At 39.7% G+C, this 24,590-nt stretch overlaps 1 protein-coding gene and 1 non-coding gene across 4 annotated transcripts in view; one reads left to right on the top strand and one right to left on the bottom strand.

Annotated features, from left to right (window-relative positions):
* LOC105463453 (nuclear receptor subfamily 3 group C member 2) overlaps window positions 1-24,590 on the bottom strand; it is a 365,650-nt gene that overhangs the window by 26,878 nt on the left and 314,182 nt on the right. For all 3 annotated transcript variants that reach the window (XM_011710526.3, XM_011710525.2, XM_011710529.2), the window contains exons 7-8: window positions 17,219-17,349; window positions 11,139-11,296 (exon numbers count right to left, since the gene is read on the bottom strand). In XM_011710526.3, coding sequence (XP_011708828.2) covers window positions 11,139-11,296; window positions 17,219-17,349 — 289 coding nt within the window. The remainder of the gene's footprint in view (window positions 1-11,138; window positions 11,297-17,218; window positions 17,350-24,590) is intronic.
* LOC112423446 (U6 spliceosomal RNA) lies at window positions 2,447-2,551 on the top strand. The gene has a single exon (XR_003013928.1). It is a non-coding gene; the product is annotated as a U6 spliceosomal RNA (small nuclear RNA).

Here is a 24,590-nt window from a genome sequence, read left to right as displayed (position 1 = left end):
AAACACAGAAAAAGGGGGAATCCTCCCTAACTTATTTTTATGAGGCCAGCATCATCCTGATACCAAAACCTGGTAGAGACACAACAAAAAAAGAAAACTTCAGGCCAATATCCCTGATGAACATCAATGTGAAAATCCTCAATAAAATACTGGCAAACTGAATCCAGCAGTACATCAAAAAGCTTATTCACCACGATCAAGTTGGCTTCATCCCTGGGATGCAAGGCTGGTTCAACATACACAAATCAATAAACATAATCCATCACATAAACAGAACCAAAGACAAAAACTACATGATTATCTCAATAGATGCAGAAAAGGCCTTTGATAAAATTCAACATCCCTTCATGTTAAAAACTCTCAATAAACTAGGTATTGATGTAACATACCTCAAAATAATAAGAGCTATTTATGACAAACCCATAGCCAATATCATACTGAATGGGCAAAAGCTGGAAGCATTCCCTTTGAAAACCAGCACAAAACAAGGATGCCCTCTCTCACCACTCCCATTCAACATAGTATTGGAAGTTCTGTCAAGAGAAAGATATAAAGGGTATTGAAATAGGAAGAGAGGAAGTCAAATTGTTGCTGCTTGCAGATGACATGATTCTATATTTAGAAAACCCCATCATCTCAGCCCCAAAACTCCTTAAGCTGATAAGCAACTTCAGCAAAGTCTCAGGACACAAAATCAATGTGCAAAAATCACAAGCATTCCCATACACCAACAATAGGCAAGCAAAGGGCCAAATCATGAATGAACTCCCATTTACAACTGCTACAAAGAGAATAAAATACCTAGGAATACATCTTACAAGGGAAGTGAAGGACATCTTCAAGGAGAACTGCAAACCACTGCTCAAGGAAATAAAAGAGGACACAAACAAATGGAAAAACATTCCATGCTCATGGATAGGAACAGCCAATATCATGAAAATAGCCATACTCCCCAAAATAGTTTACAGATTCAATGTTATTCCCATTAAGCTACCATTGACTGTCTTCACAGAATTAGAAAAAACTAATTTAAATTTCATATGGAACCAAAAAAAAGCCCATATAGCCAAGACAATTCGAAGCAAAATGAAAAAAGTTGGAGGCATCACGCTACCTGAATTCAAACTACATGACAAGGCTACGGTAACCAAAACAGCATGGTACTGGTACCAAAACAGATATATAGACCAATGCAACAGAACAGAAACCTAGAAATAACACCACACATCTACAACCATCTGATCTTTGACAAACCTGACAAAAACAAGCAGTTGGGAAAGGATTCCCTGTTTAATAAATGGTGCTGGGAAAACTGGCTAGCTATATGCAGAAAACTGAAACCGGACCCCTTCCTTATACCTTATACAAAAATTAACTCAAGATGGATTAAAGACTTAAACATAAAACCTAAAACCATAAAAACCCTAGAAGAAAACCTAGGCAATACCATGCAGGACATAGGCATGGGCAAAGATTTCATGAGTAAAACACAAAAAGCAATGGCAACAAAAGCCAAAATTGACAAATGGGATTTAATTACACTAAAGAGCTTCTGCATAGCAAAAGAAACTATTATCAGACTGAACAGGCGACCTACGGAATGGGAGAAAATTTTTGCTATCTACCCATCTGACAAAGGTCTAGTATCCAGAATCTACAAAGAACATAAACAAATTTACAAGAAAAAAAAAAAAAAAAAACCAAAAACCCCATCAAAAAGTGGCAAAGACCCTTCTCAAAAGAAGACATTTACACAGCCAGCAAACATGAAAAAAAGCTCATACCACTGCTCATTAGAGAAATGCAAATGAAAACCACGATGAGATATCATCTCACACCAGTTAGAATGGCAATTATTAAAAAGTCAGGAAACAATAGATGCTGGCGAGGCTGTGGAGAAAAAGAAATGCTTTTACACTGTTGGTGGGAATGCAATTTAGTTCAGCCATTGTGGAAGACAGTGTGGTTATTCCTCAAGAATCTAGAACCAGAAATACCATTTGACTCAGCAATCCCATTATTGGGCATATAACCAAAGGATTATACATCATTCTACTATAAAGACACATGCACACGTATGTTTACTGTAGCACTATTTACGATAGCAAAGACTTGGAACCAATCCAAATGCCCATCACTGATAGGCTAGGTAAAGAAAATGTGGCACATAAACACCATGGAATACTACACAACTATAAAAAAGAATGAGTTCATGTCCTTTGCAGGGACATGGATGAAGCTGGAAGCCATCACTGTCAGCAAATTAATACAGGAACAGAAAAGCAAACAACACGTTGTCACTCATCAGAGGGAGGTGAACAATAAAAACACATGGACACAGGGAGGGGAACACCACAAACTGGGGCCTATTGGGAGGTCAGGGACAAGGGAGGGAGAGCATTAGGACAGACACCTAATGCATGTGGGGCTTAAAACCTAGATGACGGTGCTCACTGGCAACACATATACTAAAATTGGAATGATACAGAGAAGATTAGCATGGCCCCTGCGCAAGGATGACACGCAAATTTGTGAAGCGTTCCATATTTTTGTTCAGTTAGGAAGAGAAGAAGTAAAATTGTCCCTATTTGCAGATGACATGATTATATATTTAGAAAACCCCATTGTCTCAGCCCAAAATCTCCTTAAGCTGATAAGCAACTTCAGCAAAGTCTCAGGACACAAAATCAATGTGCAAAAATCACAAGCATTCTTATACACCAGTAACAGACAAACAGAGAGCCAAATCATGAATGAACTTCCATTCACAATTGCTTCAAAGAGAATAAAATACCTAGGAATCCAACTTACAAGGGATGAAAAGGACCTCTTCAAGGAGAACTACATACCACTGCTCAGTGAAATAAAAGAGGACACAAACAAATGGAAGAACACACCATGCTCATGGATAGGAAGAATCAATATTGTGAAAATGGCCATACTGCCCAAGGTAATTTATAGATTCAATGCCATCCCCATTAAGCTACCAATGACTTTCTTCACAGAATTGGGAAAAAACTGCTTTAAAGTTCATATGGAACCAAAAAAGACCCTGAATAGCCAAGACAATCCTAAGCCAAAATAACAAAGCTGGAGGCATCACGCTACCTGACTTCAAACTCTACTACAAGGCTACAGTAACCAAAACAGCATGGTACTGGTACCAAAACAGAGATACAGACCAATGGAACAGAACAGAGCCCTCAGAAATAATACCACACATCTACAGCCATCTGATCTTTGACAAACCTGACAAAAACAAGAAATGGGGAAACAATTCCCTATTTAATAAATGGTGCTGGGATAATTGGCTAGCCATAGTAGAAAGCTAAAACTGGATCCTTTCCTTACTCCTTATATGAAAATTAATTCAAGATGGATTAGAGACTTAAATGTTAGACCTAAAATCATAAAAACCCTAGAAGAAAACCTAGGTAATACCATTCAGGACATAGGCATGGGCAAGGACTTCATGTCTAAAACACCAAAAGCAATGGCAACAAAAGCCAAAATTGACAAATGGGATCTAATTAAACTAAGGAGCTTCTACACAGCAAAAGAAATGACCATCAGAGTGAACAGGCAACCTACAGAATGGGAGAAAATTTTTGCAATCTACTCATCTGACAAAGGGCTAATATCCAGAACCTATAAAGAACTCAATCAATTTTACAAGAAAAAAACAAACAACCCCATGAAAAAGTGGGCAAAGGATATAAACAGATACTTCTCAAAAGAAGACATTCATACAGCCAACAGACACATGAAAAAATGCTCATCATCACTGGCCATCAGGAAATGCAAATCAAAACCACAATGAGATACCATCTCACACCAGTTAGAATGGCAATCATTAAAAAATCAGGAAACAGCAGGTGCTGGAGAGGATGTGGAGAAATAGGAACACTTTTACACTGTTGGTGGGACTGTAAACTAGTTCAACCATTGTGGAAAACAGTGTGGCGATTCCCCAAGGATCTAGGACTAGAAATACCATTTGACCCAGCCATCCCATTACTGGGGATATACCCAAAGGATTATAAGTCATGCTGCTATAAAGACACATGCACACGTATGTTTATTGCGGCACTATTCACAATAGCAAAGACTTGGAATCGGCCGGGCGCGGTGGCTCAAGTCTGTAATCCCAGCACTTTGGGAGGCCGAGACGGGCGGATCACGAGGTCAGGAGATCGAGACCATCCTGGCTAACACCGTGAAACCCCGTCTCTACTAAAAATACAAAAAACTAGCCGGGCGAGGTGGCGGGCGCCTGTAGTCCCAGCTACTCCGGAGGCTGAGGCAGGAGAATGGCCTAAACCCGGGAGGCGGAGCTTGCAGTGAGCTGAGATCCGGCCACTGCACTCCAGCCCGGGCTACAGAGCAAGACTCCGTCTCAAAAAAAAAAAAAAAAAGACTTGGAATCAACCCAAATATCCATCAGTGACAGACTGGATTAAGAAAATGTGGCATATATACACCATGGAATACTATGCAGCCATAAAAAAGGATGAGTTCGTGTCCTTTGTAGGGACATGGATGCAGCTGGAAACCATCATTCTCAGCAAACTATCGCAAGAACAGAAAACCAAACACCGCATGTTCTCCCTCATAGGTGGGAATTGAACAACGAGATCACTTGGACACAGGAAGGGGAACATCACATACCGGGGCCTATTGTGGGGAGGAGTAGGGGGAGGGATAGCGTTAGAAGATATACCTAATGTAAATGATGAGTTAATGGGTGCAGCACACCAACATGGCACATGTATACATATGTAACAAACCTGCACGTTGTTCACATGTACCCTAGAACTTAAAGAAAAAAAAAACAAACAAACCTAGATGACGGGTTGATAGGTGCAGCAGGTCACCATGGCACATGTATACCTACATAACAAACCAGCACATTCTGCACATGTATCCCAGAACTTAAAGTAAAATAGAAAAAGAAAATAATAATAATTTGTGAACAGTCTCTGCTGCTTGTAGCAATATCTCATTTGGTGAGATATTTTGACTCACTGACAATTTTTTTCTTTTTCTATTTGAGACAGGTATTGCTCTGTGATCCAGGCTGGAGTGCTGTGGTGCAATCTTGTCTCACTGCAGCCTCTGCCTCCTGGGCTCAAGCAATCTTCTCATCTCAGCCTCCGAAGTAGCTGGTACTACAGGCGTGCATTATCGCACCCAGCTAATTTTGTATTATTAGTAGAGATGGGTTTCATCATGTTGGCTGGGCTGGTCTCTAACTCCTCACCTGAAGTGATCTGCCCACCTCCACCTCCACTTCCCAAAGTACTGGGATTACAAGTGGGAGCCACTGCGCCCAGTCATGTCAATGATACTTAACGCCCTTTTCACCTAAAGAATGACATCTCCCCAGTGTGTACATGTAGTATTTTCTGTACCACAAGATTTCTGTTTCTCACACCACCCACCTTGCCCCTCTAGGAGCAGGGAAGCCATGGGTCCCAGAGCCTGGCTAGAGAAGAGCCATGTCAGCTTCTAGCATGGCCCCTGGAGACATGGAAAGCAGCTATTCAGCAGGGATCCTCAGAGGCCTTCCTTCTGTCATGCAGAGAAGAGCATCTCAGTGACACACTGACCCCTACCCAGCCCAGGGGTAGGTTCTCATCCAAGTCTAATGGTCATGCACAGAAGCAAACGCCTCCAAGCCAAGGCTTGCTCAGCTCATGCTGAGGTCAACTAACATTTTGTTTTGGGATCTGCTACACACACATGATGTTTTAATAAAAACAAGGTTGACTGCCTTCAAGATGTAACCCTGCACCTCACATAACCGATGAATTCCAGAACAGGCCAGGGAAGACGCAAACAAATCTGGAGCACCGGAGGGCGGCGCAGCTGTCCCTAACATTCCTAGATGATGGTTTTCTGATCTCTGAAATCCATCCCAGCGTAAAAATGAGCAGCTGGTATCAGCCACAAGTGTTCTCTATCATAATGGCAGCGTCCGGAGCACTCAGCAGTGAGTCAAGGAAGTTCTGGCTGCCACCAGCTATCTAGGAACTTAAGAAATCACTCTCCAGGACTGTTTCTTCTTCCATTAAATAAGGATCCTCTGACGCGCCCTTGGAAGTTTTCCATGACCCCTGCCCGGCACAGCTCCTCTGCTTTCTTCACAAGGCTTGGTTCCAATGTAGAATAAGTGTCAGTGAGCCCACAACTCCACCTCCTCGGAGGTCCCAGGACGCTATCCTGTGACCTCCAGGTGCTGTCTGGCTGCTCTGTCTGGGGGTGTCTCCCTCCTATGACACTGCCTGGCACTTTTAGACACTCATGTATTTGTTGAATGAGATGAACATCGTCCTCTATCGATTACTAAGGACAGACTTTCTGTTTGCATTGGCCCACTGGTCCTGGGAATGTGGCAAGGGCTCACCAACAGATGAATACATAAACATACATGCTCTCAGGGGTCCCACCATCCAGGGAACTGGTCTGAACACCTGATTACTTTCTACCTTGCATTATGCTCCAGTTGCCTCTGTAAACTCTAAGCTTACCATTCTACCAACACATATGTGTACCATGTGGAAGAAATCCATGTATGTCCTGAGAGTTGTGTGCATGTGTCCTGAGGGCTGGCATACTATGCACACTATTTATCAGGGGTTGGGTTGGTAGCACATTGTGTATCCTCTGCAGTACTGTCTATACTGCTAGGCAGGAGGCACATTTTTACTAAGTGTGTATACTGACATAAAATTGCAACATATGTTTAATAGGAAAAGGGCAACTTTTGCCTCAAAAGGTACTATACTATTAATACCATCTTTGTTACTTACTGTTCTACACAATGACCATAACATAAACAGTTCTTGATCTTTCAAAGAATGAACAGAAGTTAGCAATAAATTCATTAGAAATAAGCTTCTTTCACTCATAGGAAATTGCTATTCTTAGAACTAAAAAAATTATTATTGTCAATTCTTTCTTTCTAGTAGAGTAAGGATTCTATATGCTTTACATATGACACCTAAACATTTACAATGCAAAAGTACATCTACTCCTAGTATCCTTACCACAGCTGCTTTGTTTGAAATATTTTTTGGGGGAAAGATTGAAGTTCAGAGGGCTTATGATTCATTAAAGTTGTTAACCGATTCAAACACTCAACTGTCAACCTGTTCTTTCAGAGAATGTGCCTTTTACCCACCTTGGGACCATTTTTCTAGCACATATGTGTACTATGTGGAAGAAATCCACGTGTGTCCTGAGAGCGGTGTGGATGTATCTTGAGAGCTGGCATACTACACACACGGTTTAAGCAGAACTTTGATCTACAGTCAAAGGTTCTTATGTGTGTGACCCTTAAAAACAAATGCTCTTTTTTCCAAAAGGCTATCAGAACTAGCCTCTGAGTATAGAGCCAGCACAGAGAAAATTCCACAACTGTTGATTCACTAATTTACTCTAATGAAAAAGCTGTAGGCAGTCTCAAGTCTGAGTAAGTGTGAATGTTAGAAAGGTCCCTCTAGACTTACAATGCACTTTTCAATGTTCTGTCTGGAAAAGGAATATAAACAGAGTATTCAACATGCTTCTGTCAGGCCACCTTTAAGATCAAACATTTTTGATATTTCAAAATAAAGCTTTTAGAATTAAAATGATTCCAATGATTCTGAAAAAGTGGTATTCTTCTTCCAGCCAAGGTGGAGTGAGATGAATTGAAATTACCCTTCCACTTGAAACAACCAAAAGTATTCAAAATAAAGACCATGAAAAAATGATTTCAAAGACACAGGCTAGCAGTGAAGGACAGTGATGCTAGAAGGAAATACAGAGCAAAGCTCTGTGACACTGGCTTATACTAGGGCTTCTCAGATACAGCCCTGAAAGCATGACCCATATAGAAAACAATCATCAACGGGACTTAGTTAAAATTACAAACTCCTGCTCTCCAAAAGACATTGCTAAGAGAATGAAAAATCAGCCGCACTGGGAGAAAATACTTACAGTCAGATATCTGGATTTGCATCCAGAAAATAGAAAGAACTCTCAAGACCCAGCAATCAGAAAACAAATTATCCAATTATGAAAAATAAGCCAAAGAGTTGAACAGACACTTCACCAAAGAAGACATAAAGATAAATGAGCATGTGAAAAGATGTTCACCATCATCTTCAGGGAAACCAAGTTCAAACCACAGTAAGATACCACTGTGCAGCTATTAGAATGGCTGAAAGTAAACCGACTAACCACGCCAAGAGTCGGCAAGGGTGTGGAGCAATCTGAACCTCACATGCTTCTCTTGGGAATAGTAAATTGTTCAACCATTTTGGAAAACCGTTTGGCAGTTTCTTAAAATATGAAAATATACCTGCCATATTACCCAGGTATTCCACTACAAGGCATTCATCCAAGAAAGGAGAAAGTATATGTCCCTACAAACACTTGTACAGAAAGGCTCAGTATGGCTTTATTTGTAATAGCCTCCAAGCTGGTAACAACCCAAACAACCATCAATAGGTGACTGCACAAATTAATTGGGGGAAAATCCACACAATGGGAAACTAGCGATTAAAAAAACCCAAAAAACGACAAATTATTTATATATGAAATGGAATCAGTGAATCTCAACGTAACTATGCTAAGTGAAGGAAGCCAGACCAAAAAAGACTACATACCACATTGTTACATTTATATGTAACACTAGAAAATGCAAACTAATCTCTATTAATAGAAGCAATATAGAAAGTAATTGAGGAGAAGAAGGGTAGGTGGAAAGATTAAAGGAAGGCTGGAGAAAACTTTTGGGGTGATAGATATATTCACTATCTTGATTGTGGTGATAATTTCACAGGTGTGTATAGAAGTCAAAACTTATAAAATTGTGGGCTTTAAATTTGTTCAGTTTATTCTGCATCAGTTCTACCTCAATTAAGAAACCCCAAAGGACACTAATTTACTTTGGAAAACTTTGCATAAAACAGCATTTATGATACAGCCATTCAAAAAACTATTCATTGAGTTCCTATCTATGCCAAGCACTGTGCTGGTGGGAAAAAAAAAAAAAAAAAAAAAAACCTAGCAAACGAGGTTTTGACCCGTGGACCACTAGGTGAGGCCTCAGTGTTTCCACTGTGCTATGCTACTTAAGGAAAGTCAATTCTGAAGGGCTTTTGAAAAACCAAGTTTAACTTCTGTTGTCAGCCTCATTACATGGAAATTGTTTCAGAATGTTTCATCTATAATCACATGAATTTTGATATTGCACTTGTGCCTAACTGTACAAATAAGAGAATTTAAGAAAGAACCACAAAACCCCCATTCTATTCTCTACTCAGAGGGCCTTTCAACGAAATTAACAGACGAAAGTAAATCTGCTATGTGTTCTCATGTAGATGATCTGTGGTTTCAACATAAAACGAGTGGGAAGTCTTTGCTCCAGTTTCCTGCATTTCCTTTTGTGTGAGTCATGAAGAGCATAATTTGCTGTGTTCCCCAAAGCCTTGCTTGCCATCATCTCTTATTTCTAAGATTTTCCACTAAGTCACACTCTTTAAGCTACTGACAATTAGCAAAACTATTTATCACTGAGTTCGCCTTGTGGGAATTTGACTTTTGTCATATGAAAAGTTCAGAGAAAGCAGAGGTAAATGATATGCACAGGGTCTCAGTGTAAAACACTGGAAAGTGGCATTCTTTTATCAATCAACCTTAATGCCATTAGTTACCACAGAGAGAGAACATTCTGCTGTCATAATAGAATTTCTAAAAGATGGACCATTATTTCCATAATAACACCATTATAATACTGGTCATCAAGCCTGTCAACATTTTCCTTAATAGAAAAATATTTTTAAAAGAGTTTACTACTCAGATCTTACAGGCTGAACTTAGGCAATAAATTCTCCAAAAGAAAGTATGGAAACTTCACAAATATGAAGAACTAAATTAGCATGACTGCGTACAACATTCTTTGAGCCAGAACTGGAGAAGCTGCTTGCAAAATGAAACAAGAAGCATATTTTAAATGACATACAAAGCAAGTTATCCAAATCAAAATTTTGTAGAAACTGCTAAAACCACCTCGGCTATATCTATAATTGATTAAATTAGAAACAAGCTTAGAATCTCCTTTCTGTATTCACACAAGACAAGAAAGGTGACTCCTATGAAGAATAACGAATATAAGATTCAAAAGTTGGCAAAGATTGAGATGATCCAAGCTGGCCCTGAACCACTAATAATGTTTTTGAAAGATTGGGTTATTAGATTAACAGTTGTAGAAGATGGACACTATTTATGCAATGTTAAAGCAAACATTTTTATTAACCAAACATTTTCTAAATTGCGAGCAAAAATGTGAAACTCAATCTGACACCTGTGGCAAATCTGAGGGCCTTCCCTGGTCCAGGGAATACTCTCTGCTGTCAATGAGGTTTGTTCCAAAGGTTATTTGAACAAAAAAATTTTTTTTAAACTTAATCAGTTTTTAACTCTTGCTGCTTTCCACCAGATGATTTACCCTGATTCTTCCCAAAGCCCTGTGTATGGCAGATGCCCCCTGACAGCAATAACTCAAGCACACCCTGAGATGCCCCCTGACAGCAATAACTCAAGCACACCCTGAGATGCCCCCTGACAGCAATAACTCAAGCACACCCTGAGATGCCCCCTGACAGCAATAACTCAAGCACACCCTGAGAATGACCCTATGGCTTAAGAAGAATATGTGTTCAGGGTTCTAAGCTCAGGAATCTGAGAGTGGCCAACCTGGAGATTCACTCCTAATCTACAGAGGACATCTGAATCCCTGGCCCATTCTTTGGAATGTAGGTCATCCAGGGGATCGAGGCCCTTTGTCATGGGTTAAATGGAGGTTGCTAGGCGGAAATGCTATATAGCCTGAATGCTTTTTATAAATGGGAGAGGTTTTCTTGCACTACTCTTGGCCCATCCTGTATGTAAGTACCCAAGAAACCCTATGTTTCATTCCCTGGCTCTGGGTCTCTTCTTCAGCCCCTTGGACATGGTGACATCCTTAATGGAGTCAACAGGGGTCTAGCATGACACTCTGAAAACTCTCAGTCTCTGTTTCCTTTGGCCAGCGGCGTGTATGTGGTTGCTGATCCTTCACTTAGGAACCAAGGAGGGGCTCTACTCACGTCATGCATAGAGTCCAGCAGCTTGGTCAGTTGGTAGAACCTCTGCCAGCTCTGCCCAGAATTGTTGGGACACTTAGTTACCATCTTCCTTAGTTCTTTGATGTAATTTGTCCTCATTTCTTCAAATGCAGCCTGGCTTTTGAGGCCATCCTTTGGAACTGTGTTAAGGAAAACAGACATGTAAATTTCAAGGATGGAAAACCTTTAGCTTCTTAGCAGGTAAGGCCATATACTGATTTTGAGGTTAGATACTAAATCTCAACTGCATTTATGAATAAATATGGCAGTTGTCTACTGGCAAATACTTCTACACATACATACACAAAGAACAACAACTATTTATCAGATGTGTCTTATCATACACTTTGCACAGACTAGTTCACTTAACCCTGACACCAATATTATGACATAACGGTTATATCATTCTCATTTTACAGATGAGGAAACTGAACACTGCAGGCTGAATCACTTGCCCATGGACACAATAAAAAAAGGCAGAGAAGGGGTGGTATCAACTTAGGTCTGTCTGTTTCCAAAGCCTTTCTCTTAACCACAATGCCACATTGCCTCGTGGCTGGTCATCCAAGTGTTTATGAATCCTAACTTGCCAATACCTCAGAGATAGGAAAATATATTTTGATTTTCCAGGATAACTGAAGAGCCACAGACAATCTAGGTTGGGGCTAGAATTAGAAATCAACATCTTCATTCTCAAGTTCAAATATTAAAGACATTCGGGGGAACTGGCCATCTACGAAGTGGAGGATGCTGCTTACAAAGAAGCACTTTCTATCCACTTTGCACCAGGATCGCATGACCACTAAGGCACATGACCTCCCAGTACAACCTCATAAAGCGTCTGTACATTAAAATATATTTTCTTATCTCTGAGGTATTGGCAAGTTAGGATTCATGTACACTGGTTTATGTGTGTGAGGAGGGAACACCAACAGTGGCTCTGCACGCAAGGCAAAATTTAAAACTTTCAAAGAGAATGAACCATGTTCATCTGTATCTTTGATAAGGTAGAAAACTAAGGATAATATTTTCTTCTTTCCTTTTATGTGGTGGCTAGCTTTCGTATGTTTTTTTAAAAAATTCACTTAAAAAAGAATACTTTGAAATTCAGGACTTGTAAGCTTATCAAGTGCTTCTGTGACCCACTGAGAAGCAGGTCCCAGGACATTTGTGAAAGTACTTTATTAAGAAATGAGGTCCAGGTGTAGGACAGAATGTAAGTATTTTTTTTTCCACTATAGCCAATAGTTACGTTTATGCCTTAACACTGAATAAGAAAATCACTTAGAATTTTATTTTTAGGAGATAAAGACCTAATGAAAATTCATCTTGGGATGTTAACATTCTGATTTTGAAACTGCTCGTACTTTCACTTCTTAATTACCTATTATATTTTCTAATTTCCCATAACTGGTATAAATAATTATTTACTTTGGCCATCAGCACTTTGAGATGGTTCTGAGCATTGTGTGCAACCCTGGAAGCCAGGCATACTGCTGTTTCCAAATAAACCCTGTTATCCTATAAAAAGATGGATTATCTTGCAAATTAACTTCTACTATTATGTTAATAATCTTCTTGAGTTTAATTGTTGACAGTTTTGATTTGTCATTTATTTAAGTCTATTTTTGTGAGGGGAAAAGTAAATCCCTAATAGTAACTGCACAAATTCCTGAGGCTGCCACAATATTATGGTTTAAAATATTTGACATTCACATTAAATGTTAAATGCTATCCATTATATAACAAATAGTATTTTTTCTCCTTAAAATAAAACTTTATTTTAAAAGTAAAAAAAATAAAGAACAGTAATAACCAGAATGTTAATAGTAAAACCATAAATCCAATTTCTACCAAAATTTTAATGTTAACTTAAAACTTTCTAAAAGACAGGAAAAGTTTGCAGATATTTTACACTTCCCACCCACAGATTAGCATTTAAGTTATAAAACTGTACAAAGTAAATGTTTAGTTTTTCATTATAGATACTTATATGGACATCACCCCATACATGAAAAGCTGACTAGTGGTAGAATAAATAAGTTTCACTATTATATTTCAATACCATTTGGTACATCTAAGATTAACCAAATTTATATTTCTGATAGTTGTAGATCAAAAATTCTAAAAATTATAACAACTTGTCAAACAGTATTAATTATATATTATTGCTGTAACTGAAATATAGCGTACCAGTTTCCCAGCCAGATTTTTTAGAAGTTGAAACAAACCCACAAATAAAGAGAACTTAAGGAAAACCTCAAATTTTGGAGTTCTGCCCAGAGTTTCTGAATTTACTTATTAAATGCAGCAGAGCTGCTGGAAATCATCCAAAATCTGGAGAAGAGCAAAGAGGCAACTGGGGTGGAAGTCTGCTTTCCTCAAGAACATGAGAGCCTCTGATGTCAGTCCCGAAACACTTTGATACGCTGGACATCAGGTGTGCATCTGACAGTCCTGAGATGAAAAATTTTCATGTGTTCTATATCACAGATTAGCAAAACAAGCTTACTAAAGCCTGCAGTTTTTATGGTTCACAAAATGCACCTATGTTTTCCTACCTTTTCATTTTGCTTTTTCTGCATTGAAAAAAATCAGAATTCAAACTACTGAGCTACTTGGGGGCTAATAAATTAATTCAAGTAGCTTCAAAATGATATCAGAATCTATTATGGGCTGAGTGAATATGTAAAAAGATGTAAAAGGATAAGACATCAATTTAGATTGAGTAGTCAACATTCATAAATAATTAGTACCACAAGCACTTTAAAAAATGTTTCATTTATATTCTATCATCCATTTGTCATAATTTTAAACATATTTTTCTAACCAGTAATGGTTAATAACCTAGCTTGGAAGAGGAGTAAAATCTTTTTCAGTGAATTTAAAGATTATAGTTCCAAAGTTATACTCCAGAAAGAATAAATCAGGAACAACAGAAACCTTGGTGAAGAGTGGAGCAGGAGGTGGACCCTGCAGGTGAGGGGCTGTAAACACAAGAGCAGCGGGAGATGGGGCTGGGTGTAATTAGTGAGGAATGGTGGGGCCTGTGGCAAACTGGAGAGAACACGCCCTGCCCCGGGCAATTGAATTCAATGAAAATAAAACAAAAGGCCAAAAGCAACCCCAAAACCCTGTGCTGGCCAAATAAAACACAGCTGTGAACTGCTGGCCCCACCTCCCTACCAGGACTGCCGGTTTGCCCCCTCTGCTACGGAGTCTGCGATTCTGCCTTTTGGACACTCTGCCCTCACTGCTGCCATTGTGTGCCACCTGCCATCCGCCTGCCTTTCAGCCTCTTGGCGCCTGCTCTTAGGGTAGCAGGAACAACACTAGAGGTAAAGTCCCAAGCCATCGGTTTTAGTCCTAGCTCATAGAGGATATTCAACACATCACACTTATGTGCCTCCGTTTTGTCAACTTTAGAAAAGGCCTATCAATCTCCCAGGGTGATTTTAAGCATTAAATTAGATAATATATGGAAAAACACTTTGCAAATTGCAAGGTGCCAAACATAGGTGAAGCAGGATGATTACACATGTCACCACTGCCTCCCCTCTTCCTGCTTTGATCGCTACCTGATTCCAGCTTATTTTCCGCAGACCCAGTCCCTCTCTGCTGGAAACAGCAGTTCTTCATATGCATTCAATCCTGAGTACCTTGGCTAGTCTTGGCCCTCTTCTCCAAATGACTTTACTGATCACTGCCCCTTCTCCCACACCTCTGTTTCAGGGACCCATGGCAAGGGCTAGGCACAGACTGGATACTCCAAGTTGTCACTAGGCACTCTCTCCTCCTCTGAAGTCCATGCCACTTGCCGAGGCACCCTTTCAGGCTCTTAACATCTGGAACATTTCTCAGTTTCCTCAGTGGCCATCGCATAAGGCTCAGAGATTTCCTCTCCACACTGTCACCTGTCATCTTTCTGGGTCTTGCCCTCATCTGATGGGAGCTTCCTCAAATTCTTTCCCCTCTGTTGGAAAATTCCTGTGCTGTTGTCGGAGTTACAACTGCCGCACATCCTTGTCAAAGCTAATCCTGTCCTCTCTTGTCTCCTCTGGCACTTTATGCCATCAACTTCTCTCCTCCCATACTTGGTTCCAGAAGCCAAAAAAAGCTTCTCATCAATTAGCAAGTCCCTGGCATGCTAGCATCTGCCCAATGCCTAACGGTCAACTCCAGTGGCCTTCTATCAGGGTTATCAACTTTCTCTGTGGAGGCCATGCTGTTCGTTACACCCCTTTTGGAAACTCTCACTTCCTGGCTTCCAATACCATATACTCTCCCATTATCTGCACCTCTCTGACAGTTCTGTCTCTGTCCTGCAGCCTCTGCTACCTTCCTGTAACACAGCTCCACTGGCTCTCTCTGGACGATGGTAACCCCACTCACCATTGGAATTACACTACAATTTTCTATAAGGATAATTTCAAATTTATATCTCCATGCTCAAACCTGTCTTCACAGTCCCAGTCCCCAGTTGTCCCCATCTTTTGGCTGTTTCTATCAGGACACAGAGTTGGTATCAAAAAATTAACCTATCCAAAACAGAACTCATTTTACACTTCACACAATCTACTCCAAGTCCTGATGTTAACATATTCCTATTAATGGCATCACTACTGTGGCTAGTCATTTCTCTGTGCTCAAAACCTGTGTCACTCTGACCCACAGCACTTTTATTTCCCTTCCTAGGCAGCTGCCAAGGCCAACTCTACAATGTTTCTGGACTCCACTTCCTCCTGTCCATCATACTACCAGTCATGGTAATGCCCCCCATTAATTCCACAGGCTCCCAGCAGGTCTCTGTGCTTCCAATTGGGCTAAGTTCTCTGTCTCTGCCTCTCTCCCATCCTGTCTCTCTCCTCTTGAATCCATTCCACCAGAGAGACCCTTATAAAGCCATACAATACGGCTTTGATCCTGTCATCCCACTGCTCAAAAGCCTTCAGCATTGCCCTCTTCTGCCCACCTAATGACGTTCAGATTTCTTCAATGGACATTGAATATTTTGGTCTAATCGACACCCCAATCTTATTCCCCAATTTTATTCCCCATGACTCTCCACCTAACATAACTTGATACACCTTTAAAAAATAAATGAATACATAAATAAAATAAAGAATTGGAAGGCAAAACAACCCCTCCCCGCTAAGTGTTACTGCCTATATAGACTTCCCCACAGGTCCACACTCATTCATACTGATGTTCACGGCAATGCCATCTCACACCTTCTATCCAACCTACGGCTCTTGCAAAACCCTCCAAGATCCAGCTGCATCACGTGTCCCTCCCCAGATCCCCAGAACTGAATGTGCTCTTCTCTTCTTTGAACCACCATTACATTCCTTACCTCTATCATAGTAAATAATTACTTTCCATATGTATTAAAGATATCTTTGGCCAGGCATGGTGGCTCATGCCTATAATCTCAGCACTTTGGGACGCTGAGGCTAGTGGATCACCAGAGGTCAGGAGTTTGAGACCACCCTGGCCAACATGTCGAAAGCCCATCTCTACTAAAAATACAAAAATTAGCCAGGCATGGTGGCACATGCCTGTAATCCCAGCTACTTGGGAGGCCAAGACAGGAGAATCGCTTGAACCTGGAAGGTGGAGGCTGCAGTGAGCCAAGATCATACCACTGCACTCTGGCCTGGGCAACAGAGCAAGACTCCATCTCAAAAAAAAAAAAAAAAAAAAATCTTTGAACTTTTCTTTGAGTACAAACTCCATGAGAATAAAGACTGTGCCTCATTAACCCTTGTGTTTCCTGAATTGCCCAATCCTACTATACACGTAACAGACACTTTATAAACACTGAGTGGTTGGATGGATGAAGGAATATTGGGATATGCTCTTTCACATGCCCAAAGCTTCATACTTTGCAAGTAACTTAGTTCATCAAAGGTCAAAGGCTTCCTCCAATTTCTTCAATGTTTCTGTTTGATTTGTTTTTGTTTTTGGTACCAACTACCTGAATACAATAAATATTGGCTACCACCCTATGGGGAAGATGAGCTGGTAATACAGAAACAGTGCCAGGATGGGCATCAATTTACTTGTGCTTAGTAGCAGCAAAACTTTCATGATGGTGTATTCTTCAAAGGTGAGCTGCAGTCGAACGAACTGAAGGCTGATTTGGTGCATCCCCTGGCATAGTTCATACATGGCAGACTGATGCATCTTCTCTCTGCAAAGGAAAAGAAGAAAATGTCTGAGAATGCAAGATTCATTATCAAACCCAGACTGGCAGCCTGAGGCAGCTTAATAAGAGATCTGACTCAGAATTCTCCTTTTGGCTTCAACATGGAGCAGATGTGTATTTTAAAGACAAGTTAGACGCTTTTCATAGTGATTGGTAAATTGCTTCTAGACCAATACTGCTGGGCTGTTTACTTGTACCCTGTGAGAATGTGTCAGGAGCACTGAAAGCAACCCTTTCAAAGTATGCCATGATTTCATTTTATGTCAAGAGTAATACTGACTGATAAGGATTTTAGTGTGTTATAGTGAGACCATCCACAAAGCAGAGAAGCTGCTGTGATCTGGGGCAAAGCCCACAGACTTTTGTTCCTTTTCAGCCACAGATATCCAGCATTTATAGGAAAGGACTGAGCTAGATGCTATGAACATAGGACGGGGATGACCAATCTTATTTCTTCATGGACCTTCCTTACAGAGGTCATGGAACATGTTATTAACTATTTACATCAACAAGTTTTAAAAGGGAAATTAAAAAATACTTTAAAAGGTGAGAACACCAAATGGAATCTCTCTGATAAAGAGAAAAAATGACAAGGGAGTTTGGCACAACATATACAAATACTTCCACACACACAACCAAACAATACCCTCACACCACTGTCCAAATGCTTCCATAAAAATCCATGTTATCTAAAAACAGAAGTTATTATTTTCTCTTTGCTTAAGAAGTAAGCAAGGCATCACTATTTTTTTTAGATGTTTTCCCTCAAAGTAATAAACGTTTTGTAAGGCCCTGGGTAACTACTGGTTCATGGTGACCAGACTGTAAAAAGTGAAAGAGACACTATTGGTGAAAAATGAGAAAGGACTTGACCAAGGCCAAAGAAACAGAAAACAAGGTCTGGATGGTGGATCTATTAAAGGGTGACTGAAAGCAGGCAGCATCTGCCGGAAAACAATGTGGGGATCTCTCTTCCAGGATGGATTCTGGGGCTCCCCTCAATTGGCAGAAATCTCTTGCATCTCAACTCTGAATGCCAATTATAAGGAACCCATAATGAAACACAAAACATGTTCTCTGCATTATTATATATCTTTCCTCTCCCCCAATAAGCTAGAAGCCATTTTAAATTAAGGAAATATTTTAAACGCACACATATGCTAACAGCAGGAGCTTCCGAATCTACCATCCAGAATTAACAGTGTAAACAAATGCTACTATTTTTGCCATATGTGCATCAGATTTTAAAAAATTAAACATGGCAGAGTTAATGCCCACTCTGCCTTCTTCCCCGATCCCATCCATCTCTTCCTCTTTCAAGAAGGGAACCACCCAGTCTAGGTGATTATCATTTCCTCTCAGATGTGTGTATTTCACTACACATGTGTGTATCTATAAAAACAGCATACAGTACTGCTTTGTTTTATGTAAATTTGAAATTAGATATGCACATCCTTCTGCAACTTATTTTTATTCAACAATAACTTTGAGATGTATCTATTTTGATACAGGTAACTAAGTTAATTCATTTTAACTGCTTCGAGCTTCATTTGTTTGAATGTACTGCATTTTACTTATCCATTGCTCTACTGATGGACACTTGGGTTGTTTGCTCTTTATTACTATCACAAATGATGCCCAAGGAATATCCTTGTCATTTCTATAGGATACAGAACGAAAACAGAACTTCTGAGTCATAGATTTGCGCATGTCTCCTGCTTTCATTCCAACCAGCAGAGCATGAGCATGCCCTTACTCCACATCCCCACCAATGCTTGCCATTATCCAATTTCATTTTTTTTCCATTTGATGGGAGGTTGAATGGGTAGATAGCACATGGTTGCTTTTATTTCCATTTCCATTATCACCAGTAGATTCCGTATTTACTCATCATTTGGGTGTCTTCTGTGGTGATTTGACTCTTTATCTTTACCAAATTTACTCATTTTTTCCTTCTTGCACTGAGTAACACCATTTTTATTCCTAATAATTTTGTGCCTTAAAAATGTTGTCTGATCTTCACATTGTTTTTTTCACTGTCTGCCTCTTTTTCTTGCTCTCTTTAGAACTTACCAGGTGTGCTGTCCACCCTTCTTTTGATCCCTTAGTTTCAAACTTCCCACGTAATTATATTTCACACATATCTTCTAAACACAAAAGGCTGGATTCAGAAATCTGAGAGTCTCTGTATTTTAATAACTCAGTTTAATCTGTTTTTATTTATCATGATTACCAACAAGTTTGGATGTTCTCTACCATTTTAACCTACTTTCCTTCCTCTTTCCCTTCTTTCTCTTTCTCTTCCTTTCATTGGATTGATCTACTAGCTTTTTAGCCTCCTGTTGTGGGAAGTCAGGGACCCCGAATGGAGGGACTAGCTGGAGCTGTGGCAGAGGAACATAAATTGTGAAGATTTCATTTTAATATGGACATTTATCAGTTCCCAAATAATACTTTTATAATTTCTTATGCCTGCCTTTAATCTCTTAATCCTGTTATCTTCGTAAGCTGAGGATGTATGTCACCTCAGGACCACTGTGATAATTATGTTAACTGTACAAATTGTAAAACAGTGTGTTTGAACAATATGAAATCAGTGCACCTTGAAAAAGAACAGAATAACAGTGATTTTTAGGGAACAAGGGAAGACAACCATAAGGTCTGACTGCCTGTGGGGTCAGGCAAAAAGAGCCATATTTTTCTTCCTGCAGAGAGCCTATAAACAGACATTCAAGTAGGGAAGATATTGCTAAATTCTTTTCCTAGCAAGGAATATTAATACCCCAGGAAAGGAATGTGTTCCTGAGGGTAGGTCTATAAACGGCCGCTCTGGGAATGTATGTCTTATGCAGTTGAGATAAGGACTGAGATACGCCCTGGTTACCTGCAGTACCCTCGGGCTTACTAGGGTGGGGAAAAACTCCAGTAAATTTGTGGTCAGGTGGGTTCTCTGCTCTCGAACCCTGTTTTCTGTTGTTTAAAATATTTATCTGGCTGGGTGCAGTGGCTCAAGCCTGTAATCCCAGCACTTTGGGAGCCCGAGATGGGCGGATCACAAGGTCAGGAGATCGAGACCATCCTGGCTAACATGGTGAAACCCCGTCTCTACTAAAAAATACAAAAAACTAGCTGGGCAAGGTGGCGGGCGCCTGTAGTCCCAGCTACTCGGGAGGCTGAGGCAGGAGAATGGTGTAAACCTGGGAGGTGGAGCTTGCAGTGAGCTGAGATCTGGCCACTGCACTCCAGCCTGGGCAACAGAGCGAGACTCTGTCTCAAAAAAAAGAAAAAAAAATTATCAAGACAATACATGCACCACTGAACATAGACCCTTATCAGTAGTTCTGCTTTTCCCCTTTGCCTTGTGATCTTTGTTGGACCCTTATCACTGGTTCTGCTTTTGCCCTTTGTCCTGTTCCCTCAGAAGCATGTGATCTTTGTTACACCCTTATTAGTAGTTCTGCTTTTTGCCCTTTGAAGCATGTGATCTTTGTACCTACTCCCTGTTCTTACATACCCTCCCCCTTTGAAACCCTTAATAAAACTTGCTGGTTTTGAGGCTCAGGTGGGCATCATGGTCCTACCAATATGTGATGTCACCCCCAGTGGCCCAGCGGTAAAATTCCTCTCTTTATACTGTCTCTCTTTATTTCTCAGCTAGCTGACACTTATGGAAAATAGAAAGAACCTACATTGAAATATTGGGGATGGGTTCCCCCAACAGGCCCCCTCTGCTATAGCTCTACAGGATTTAGAAGCTATACATGCTGTTTTCACACCTTAAGTCATCACTGTTAAATCTAGTTTCTCTCATACACACACACTCCAGGTCTGCTTAGATTTCCCCAGTGTTTCTCTGAACACCCTCACTTCTTGACTTTACTCCTGAGTTCAATTTCTTACTTATTGAAGAATGTATTTTAGTAATTCTTTCAGCAGTGATTAGTTGATAAATGTTCTGGGGCTGGGTGCAGTGGTTCATGCTTGTAATCCTAGCACTTTGGGAGGCTGAGGCAGGCATTTCACCTGAGGTCAGGTGTTCAAGACCAGCCTGGCCAACATGGTGAAACCCCATCTCTACAAAAATACAAAAATTAGCTGGGCATGATGGCAGGTGCCTGTAATCCTAGCTACCAGGAGGGTGAGGTGGAAGAATCACTTGAACTGGGAGGCAGAGGTAATAGTGAGCCAAAGTCAGCCATTGCACCCTAGCCTGGGTGATAGAGCAAGACTCCATCCCAAAACAAAACAAAAGTTCATGTCTCATGTCTTTGGTCTCAATTTGTCTGAAAATGTCTTTATTTTACCTTCATTCCTGGATGATATTTTTAAAAGCTATGGATTTCCAGCTTGACAGTATTCAACTACACATGGGCCTTAATTGTTGCTTTTGGGAAATTTCCTGTTAGTCTAATTGTCGTTCTCCTGAAGGTGGCCTGCATTTTTCTCTTTGGTAGCTTTAAAAATTTTTCTCTATTTATATGATGCCTGCAGTTCCATGACGATGTACCGAGGTGCAGACTGATTTTTATTTCTCCTGTTCAGGACCCAATGTCCTTATTCAACTTGCATATATAAGTATTCCTTCAGTTCTAAAATGTTTTTAGTCATTGTCCCTTCAAATGTCACCCCATCCTGTTCCTGTTATTTTTCGTTTTTAAACTCCAGTTAGCAGTATGTTGGACCTTCTCCTCATGTTTTCCACATTAGCCTCTCTTTCATATTTTCTTGCTTTTTATCTCTCTGTACTGCATTCCTAGGTGATTTTCTCAGATCTGTTTTCCATATAATCTACTGTTTAATACAGTGTTTTAATTTTAGTGGCAGTATTTTTCATGTTGAGCTGAGAAATGCTCTATTCAATTCTCTCTCAAACATTTCTGTTCTTTTCCATAGGTATTTCTCCTTTACATATCTAGATATTTAAACATGTTTATTTTATAGTTTCTTTCAGATGTTTTATTCAAATTTGGGGGGTGCTAATATGCATATCTAACATGTATTATTTTGGCATGTATTGTCTTCTAGGTGAATCCCATGGGTTCTGGCTTGTGGATGGGACTCTACAGAGTTTTAGCATTTGTGGCTGTCATGGGTATAAGCATTTTACTTGTTCTGGAGCAGTTTTTATGCTAATTTCTCAGCTTAAACACTTTTTGCAAGACTCATGTAGTTTAAATTTAGACTCCACACTTGATGTGATGCAGGTTTCTGTTTCTTATTTCTTTCAGCTTCCTTGCCATGCTGGCTGGTTGGTTTAGTTTTATTGTCCTTGTTAGTAGACAGCGAAATCTTTGCCAAGCCCTAGATTTATGCAGGGGGCTCTATTTCAGGCGCTGGCCTTGTTGGAGTCTGGCTTCCTGTCACCTTTCCCTGTTTGTGTTCTAATACCCATCCTCAAGCACATATCTGCATTCAGTAGTCAGTGGACCATCTGTGGCATTAGTTTTGCTTTAAAGCACCCTGTCTATGAATTTCCTAGTTTTGCACCTTTTAAAAACATTTCTTTTGAGCTTGGCTATATATTTAAGACTTTTTTTTTAATGCAGAATTTCTGTGTGTTTAGAGCCAAAAAAAAAAAAAAAAAAAAAATTAAAAGCTCAGTTTAGTTCCATCATTTTGATTGGTAACTGCAAACTTCTTAAAGAAAGGATCCATGTCTAACTTTTGTAAGTGTCAAAAAGAATACGATAAACAAGTGCAATGTGTCAGTCTTTGCTAAGTATTTCTCATGAATGAATGATAGAATGAAAGGAAAAGAGAACAGAGAACAGTTAAAGGCTATGAAAACATACAGATTTGCATATGATGATGATGATGAAGGAAAAGTAATACTGGCAATTTATGTAAGATTATCAAGTGGCCACAAAATTAGATATTGCATTTATGAAGTTCTACAAAATTTTTGAGAGAGAGAGAGACTGATTTAGATTGTGACATGGGTAAAGCAAACTGGAAAATCAGAATGTCTGTGGAGTATAACACAACATGCATTTCATACTGTGCGGTTTGAAACGTGCGCTTATATGCATTTGATTCCTTAAGGGGGCATCCCTAGCTTTGCCCCAGCAGGTCCTAGAGGGGCACAGCTCATCAGCTTTTCAGCATGCTGGCTTTGTGATCTGGTAATCATGTAGCATCTGAGATCTCAGGCTTATCATGTATAAAATTGGAATACTAATAATAATTCCAATCTTGCAGGGATGTATGAACTAATTATATGGAAGCTCTTAAATTATACTTCACACATGTTAGCTTTATTTGGAAATCATGGAGAGAATACAATGCTTCTTAAGAGACCAATGATCATTTGGTTGAAACAAACCAAGAAGGAGTCAAGGTCTTAAAATGAGTTTTCGGGAATACAATATTATGTTATTATTTTAAATTATTTCTATATAGAAGATGGTAAATCTAGGGAAAAACCAGAGATAATGTAGATTTTCAGAAGGCAGAAATAACTTGCCTAGAGTAGAACATGAGAACGAAACACCTCCATGTCAGAGCATTTCTGTTATCAGATGTGTTAACAAAACATCCACACACAGATTAAAGGTTAAAGAGAGACTTCAGATTCCACTTGAAAACAGATTAGAACACTAACGTGTGACAACACACCTAAAGAAAGCATTTTTTGCCACTTCAGTATGTACAGCATCTCTTTTTAACTCTTTGTGAGGTATTAACTAAATAACCTCTACAGTCTCCACAGCTATCATTTATGGATTACCCGCCACACACCAGAGCTAAATTTCTTCTTGCTAAATCTCACAATGCCCTGTGAGGAATTATTCTCATGTTCATGATAAGGAATTTTAGGTACATGTGAAGCCAGGATCCAAACCCAGGTTTTTTACTTCAAAACTCATGCACTTTCCTTTCTCTGTATGCCAGCCTGAGTAATCATTTTTGGCTCTTTTTTCCAGAGTCATACAACTCTATTCAGTACCTGCAATGTTTTGTTATTACAGTCACTCATTTGTTTATTCTTTGCTACCCATTATGTGGTAACATTTTGGGTTTTCAAATTCCATTGCTGTTTCCATTGCATGAAATCGAATTATCTAAATGAAAAGTATGGAGCACTTGATATAGCTTGAAATTTCAAGAAAATAGGCCATCTTGAAACTGCATTTTATATCACATCATTTTTGCACAATTTTTTGTGCAATTGTGCATTTTTTTGAACATTAAATGTATAGAAAAGTACATCCAAAGAAGTTGAAACA

The sequence above is a fragment of the Macaca nemestrina genome, chromosome 3 (genome assembly GCF_043159975.1).
Source record: "Macaca nemestrina isolate mMacNem1 chromosome 3, mMacNem.hap1, whole genome shotgun sequence".
In the NCBI taxonomy this organism is placed as follows: Eukaryota; Metazoa; Chordata; class Mammalia; order Primates; family Cercopithecidae; genus Macaca; species Macaca nemestrina.
This window is presented reverse-complemented; position numbering and strand designations above follow the sequence as displayed.